This window comes from Hipposideros armiger, unplaced genomic scaffold (genome assembly GCF_001890085.2).
Source record: "Hipposideros armiger isolate ML-2016 unplaced genomic scaffold, ASM189008v1 scaffold_472, whole genome shotgun sequence".
Classification (NCBI taxonomy): Eukaryota; Metazoa; Chordata; class Mammalia; order Chiroptera; family Hipposideridae; genus Hipposideros; species Hipposideros armiger.
In genome coordinates, this window is record NW_017731822.1 from 1,012,365 (window position 1) to 1,019,032 (window position 6,668).

Sequence of the window (6,668 nt, forward strand, 5' to 3'; positions counted from 1 at the left end):
GGCCCGTGTTTTTGTTTTAACATGTACTATGAAACCTCTTGTCCTATATGTGTTGAAGGGATGTTGTTCTAAATGATATGGAGAACAAATGTGTAAACCTGAACATTTCCTAGGCTGCTTATTGTAAGTGGTCACGTCATTGGGCTGCCAGCAGATCTTTCTCAAGAGGCTCTTCCTGTGAACCTGGGCTGGGGTCCCTCTTGAGGTGAAACTATGTGAAACTATTGTGATCCAGTCTGCTGCTTGGGGCCTGTATCCCTGGAATAGCTGTATAATGACAAATATTTCTGTCACTTGTTTGGAGGTGGTATGAATTCCACATGCGTGGAAGGCAGAACACCCACAGAGCAGGAGACCTAATTGGTCGGCTGGCCCATCTGTGTGGCAGTGGTACAGGTGGTCGCGAACCCCAGTGCTGTGGTGGGGGAGATCGTGGGTCCAGGAATGGGTGCCTTCCTTGTCCGCTGGCAAACTGGTCCAGCATGTGAGAACCCGGGATGTTTTAATACCATAAACAAAGGATTGGTGATATTTGGAAAACGAATTCCTGTTCTGGGAATTTGTCTTTTAATCTCTGTATGTTTTTGTTCTAACCCAGGTGCAACGTTAGAGGAAATAAACGAGCATTGGGACTGGCTGGAACAAAATCTCCTCCACACCTTGTCTGTCTTTGACAACAAAGAGGACATTGCCAGCTTTGTCAAGGGGAAGGTGAAGGTCGGTGCCTTGGTTGTAACGTTTTCCCCCACTTTCTCCTCTTTCTGATAACTGCCTTATAACATTTTGAACACTGCAGCATTTTTAATCCCATTCTAAGAGTTTTCTCCACTGTAACTGAACTTCTGGGCTTAATACAGAAAGCCAGATGAGTCCCATTTGACAGCTGGAGTCAGTCCAGCGAAGCACACCTGATATTAAAAAAAGAACTCATTCTCAGGCCTAAGTTTTTGTTATCCTGTACAATCATTGAAGGTCCTTTTTTGTCTCAGGAGAAAAAAAATAATGTTAAGATTCATGTTTTTGCAGAGTTAACAATGTGGTTTGACTCCTTAAATTCGTTACTCCCAACTTTTATGTAGTTGTGACATCTTGTCACAGCTTATTTGGTTGGACGTAGCACTTTCTGCCTCCTAAGTGTAGATATTTATTCTTAAAATGTTAATTAAATGTAATGAAAGCCCATTAAATTTTGAGATGGCAAGAGAAGAACATTTTGGGAAGTGTCGGCTAATATCTCCTGTGACTTACATCTTATATAACTGATCTCATTGCAAGAACATGACGGTAACCATTGCTTTAAACACCCTATCAGGCAGGGAAAGGCTGTTTCTTATTCTAAATTTAACTCTCTTTTTAAACCCTTTAACACAGAAGCCTATAATACAGTTTTCCTCCCTTTAGGTAAAACATCCCAGATCATTGATTTTTGTTTGTTTTTTTCTTTAAAAGTTTGCCTTTCCAATACACTAAGTGCTTTGGCTTTTGGTAAAAGTTGTCAAAGTGAATTCTTGATTTTAAAGGGACAGAACAGAAGCATTCTTTCCCTCTGGGGGTTGGGGGTACTTGTGGAATACAGAGATCTCCTAAATCCAGCCAGCGTTGTGGCTGTGTTGGCTTGTATCCTCCTGGTGTTACCTGTGGGGTTAGCAGTTGGGTCCAGGCTGTGGTGGGGTCGTGTCCAGCTCATGGGTTACACCTCTGCATGGTCCAACTGAGTGTGGCTTGGTCCCTGGATCAGATTGCAATGGGACTTAGCTAGAGAAATGCCCATTTCATGGTTATTTTTCACACTTACCTCCCTTTTCTTAGTCTAATGTAGGTTGTAGGGATTTTTTTGATTTAGGGATTTCTCGTCTTAATTTGGAAGAAAAAAATTAATTTCTGCTATAGTAGCTTTAGGAAAGCTGCTGTAGGGGAGGAAGAAATATTTTCCTCTCCCCTTCTAGGTTCTGCGACGGGGGCCCTGGAAATTAAACTCACAAAAGTCATATTAACAATAGAAAAACAGTTTACCAACATGTATAGTACCGATACACATGGGAGAAACTCAGTGATGGGTAACTCTAAGGGGTGGTTAGAACTTGGGGCTTAAATAGCATCTTAGTAAAGAACAACATATGTAGAGAAAAGACAAGACAAAGGAAAAAGGAATTTAGGCTTCTAGAGGTGGCAAACTGTGAGAAGGTAAATATATGAGGGTAAACTAATGTAAGATAAGGGCTCTTTTAGTAAGGTTTGTTATATGGCTTCCTCTCGGTGCTGTCTCTGGGCTAGTGAGAGTCTAGTGTTGTCTCCAGATTCTTTGGAGGTTCATAACCTCAGCCAAAACGCTCCTTTGCTACCGTAGAGGACTATAAAGTATATAGTGGTAGTGAAATGTCTGATAGCATACATTCAGGTAGTGATTGGCTTTATACCCCAAGTTTTGAACCTAATGAGGAAAATGATTCATTAGTATTTTTAGAAAAGACTTACTTTTTTTTCCCCCCCCCCAAAGATTTTATTGGGGAATTGGGGGAGGGGAACAGCACTGGGAAATTGGGGGGAGGGGAACAGACAAGTTGCTGTTGTTTCTTTGTTCTTCAGTCTAGTTGTGGAGGATGTTGCTTCACTGGCCCAAGNTGCGCTCTTTCCGGGTGAGGCAGATCAGTTGCCGGCTTCTGGATGGCCACTCATGGTGGCTGCTGGCCGCTCACGCTGGCTGCTGGCTACACACGGTAGCCCATGGCAACCCACTGCAGCAGGGGCTGCAGCCTATGCTGTCTGTCATCTGGGACTCACGGCAGCCCAGCTCCAGGTTGAGCTGTTCAGCATCTTAGCTGTAGAGGGCGGTGTCACTGGCCCTCATACATGGGATCCGAACCTGGGCCCTGTGGCATCCCAAGCCAGCTCTTAACCAACGTGCCACTCGGTCAGCCCTGACTGTTTCAAGTCTTAATTCCACATAGTGTACTGTGTTGGGACTTGATTATAATTTATCCACAGTGTCTGTAGTTATCAGTTGAGGAAGACGCACATTGTTAGCTGTTGATGGGTTACTGTGTCGGCCCTACGAGCGTAATAGCAGGATAAATGAAAACCTTCTTCACCTCACCCAGGAAGGTGCACGCAGGAAAATGGGATTGCAGGGAGAGCTCGCTGTTAAGTACAAGCACAAAGTAGTTTTTTAAAGTGTCAAACCCTAGGAAGCACTGGGCCTAAGGATTTACGTAAATGTCATTTAAAAATTGAAGTGCAGTTTATTCTGGGAGGACTCCAGGATACTTCAAGGTTGGAAAGAATGAGTCCGTACCTGGTTTGCCTTTCACGCGATACATGTGACGCTGGAGAGGGATTGGAGCCTCCATTTCCTTGCTCAGTCTTCATTACACATCAATGAGACAGTGTCTAGGATAGAAAGGTCACAAAGCTGGGTCCTGTCTCCCCTTTCTTGTTCTTCCTCATCCCTCCAGGTCTTTGTCTGTGTTTGTAAGTAGGAAGTATGTGAAAACGTACAGCGAAAGATTGAAGGCCAATAAAAATACTCCCTGTTCCCTAAATTCCTTGCTTTTAAAAAAAGTTTTCTGACCAGTTGGTTTTATGATGATGGGTAACAAAGGATAAGGATCTAGAAAGAGAAAACCTGAAGGTGCCAGAGGGGAGCAGAGACCCGGCAACCGCAAGGTATTTACTGGCTTCAGTGAAGCCCCAGCGACGCTCTCTTGAGATTAACTGTGTGACGTGCTTTGCCTGCTGCAAAGACACCATTGCTGACCCACCAGATTTAGATTTTTATTTGGGGGAGGGGTGATGGATACCTGCACAGCTGCCATCTGAGGACTCCGAATGAGCTGGGGAAGGAATTTTAAGCAAGTGGCTGGCAATCTGGATGTATGCTAAGCCACATTAGCCCTGAGTATGAGGAATCAGGCAGGCAGTGTGGGTCCTAAGTTCAGATAGACAGCGTCTGGAAGCTTTCAGGGGGTCAGGCTGTGGAGGCCCGAACTGGAACTGCTCTGTTGGATGTTTCAAAATGGTCTTTGCCTTTCAGGGTTTCAGGACACCACAGGGGCCTCCTAGTGGGAGGGAAGTAGTAGCAAGAGGGTCATGAACACTCACCCCAGAGCTAGCTTTCCTAAACCCCAGGTGGGCTGCTGCTTGCATTTATTGAACCTTAAAGAGCAAGACAAGGGAGGTGTGACTGTGGATAGCTGGGCAGGGCCACTGGTTGTGACGGACTAACTTGTGACCCTTGCAAAATTAAAATGTTGAAGTCCCCAACCCCCAGTGCCATCGTGTTTGGAGGTGAGGACTTTAGAAGGTATTAGGTTTAAATGAGGTCATGAGGGTGGGGCCCCATGATGGGATTAGTGTCCTCATAAGAAGAGGAAGAGAGACCAGAGATCCTAATTTCTCTCTCTCTGCCATGTGAGGACACAGCGAGAAGGAAGCTGTCTACAAGCCAGCAAGGGGTCCTCACCAGGAACTGTACCTTCTGGCACCTTGATCTTGGACTCCCAGCCTCCAGAACTGTAAGAAAGTCAGTTGTTTGACACTCAGTCTGTGGTATTTTGTCACAGCGGCCCCAGCTTACGAAGACCCTGGTCAGGTGCTCTTGGTGCAAAGCCCGGGAGTCCTGAACCAGTGAACAGTGTTGCGGGGTGGACAGAGCCATGGAGCCAGCCCTCCATGATGAGAAGACTGGCTTTAGTGATGGCTGGAGGACATTGCTCTGGGAACATGGGAAGAACGCAAGGAAATAAATACCATTGTTTTAAACTCTCATTTGTCCTTACGAAGTCTTCTTAGATTCTTCTGTTTACTCCTTCCCAAGCTGCCCAAACAGTCCTAACACAGATGTTCTTCTACTGCCCAATCCCAGATCCACAAATCCAGAGTGAGTTTTCTGGCCTCTTTACACGTGGGTATTTGTAAGATCCTCACATGCATTTATACGCTTGGGAGAGGAAAGCTGCCAGTAACAGAGAGAAAGTTCAGTGTTAGGAAAACGTCTGGCTCCTGTGTAAGCTGCATGTGGCTCTGTTAACCGTCACGCCTCTCACTTGTGCTGTGGTTTGTCCGGTAGCCCTTCATTTCTGGGAGGTTAGAATGTCTCCTGCTTCCCATTTTGGAAACCTGGCCCTTCTAGCCAGGTAGTTATCTGTTTCCAGACCAGACATTCCTGATGCACACCTGCTTTTTCTTGTCCAGTACCGTGCTTGCTTCAAGCCAGTGGGCTTTATCGACACTGGTTATGTGCCAAGTCCATCACTAGGAACTGGCACAGTCCCTGTGCCCAGGTGCCCGTTGTCCAGTGGAAAGGATGAGGAGGCTCCTGGAGAGGGAATATGGACGACTAAAACCACCAAGCTTTTTGGGAACTGTGTTACTTAAGGCTTCAATAATAGGGTGATTTTTTTGGGTTGTTGTTGCCTTTGAAAGAAATCAACTTACCAGATATAATTTAACGTGTTTTTTGTTGTTGTTGTTGTTGTTGTTGTTGTTGTTTTTCAGCTGAGCCATCCTGCCACCTGTTGGCAGCTCAGTGGCAACTCAGCTCGGGCCGGGAATCGAACCACTGTTGCTCAGAGCTCATACTCTTGAGCGAGCTCTTAACTAATTGAGCTACTCGGCTGGCCCGTGTTTTTGTTTTAACATGTACTATGAAACCTCTTGTCCTATATGTGTTGAAGGGATGTTGTTCTAAATGATATGGAGAACAAATGTGTAAACCTGAACATTTCCTAGGCTGCTTATTGTAAGTGGTCACGTCATTGGGCTGCCAGCAGATCTTTCTCAAGAGGCTCTTCCTGTGAACCTGGGCTGGGGTCCCTCTTGAGGTGAAACTATGTGAAACTATTGTGATCCAGTCTGCTGCTTGGGGCCTGTATCCCTGGAATAGCTGTATAATGACAAATATTTCTGTCACTTGTTTGGAGGTGGTATGAATTCCACATGCGTGGAAGGCAGAACACCCACAGAGCAGGAGACCTAATTGGTCGGCTGGCCCATCTGTGTGGCAGTGGTACAGGTGGTCGCGAACCCCAGTGCTGTGGTGGGGGAGATCGTGGGTCCAGGAATGGGTGCCTTCCTTGTCCACTGGCAAACTGGTCCAGCATGTGAGAACCCGGGATGTTTTAATACCATAAACAAAGGATTGGTGATATTTGGAAAACGAATTCCTGTTCTGGGAATTTGTCTTTTAATCTCTGTATGTTTTTGTTCTAACCCAGGTGCAACGTTAGAGGAAATAAACGAGCATTGGGACTGGCTGGAACAAAATCTCCTCCACACCTTGTCTGTCTTTGACAACAAAGAGGACATTGCCAGCTTTGTCAAGGGGAAGGTGAAGGTCGGTGCCTTGGTTGTAACGTTTTCCCCCACTTTCTCCTCTTTCTGATAACTGCCTTATAACATTTTGAACACTGCAGCATTTTTAATCCCATTCTAAGAGTTTTCTCCACTGTAACTGAACTTCTGGGCTTAATACAGAAAGCCAGATGAGTCCCATTTGACAGCTGGAGTCAGTCCTGCGAAGCACACCTGATATTAAAAAAAGAACTCATTCTCAGGCCTAAGTTTTTGTTATCCTGTACAATCATTGAAGGTCCTTTTTTGTCTCAGGAGAAAAAAAATAATGTTAAGATTCATGTTTTTGCAGAGTTAACAATGTGGTTTGACTCCTTAAA

At 45.4% G+C, this 6,668-nt stretch overlaps 1 protein-coding gene across 1 annotated transcript in view; it reads left to right on the plus strand.

Annotated features, from left to right (window-relative positions):
• The window catches only part of TBC1D8 (TBC1 domain family member 8), a 115,937-nt gene that overhangs the window by 65,222 nt on the left and 44,047 nt on the right, over window positions 1–6,668 (plus strand). Inside the window, exons 3-4 of the mRNA XM_019666480.1 lie at window positions 599–760; window positions 6,213–6,331. Coding sequence (XP_019522025.1) covers window positions 599–760; window positions 6,213–6,331 — 281 coding nt within the window. The remainder of the gene's footprint in view (window positions 1–598; window positions 761–6,212; window positions 6,332–6,668) is intronic.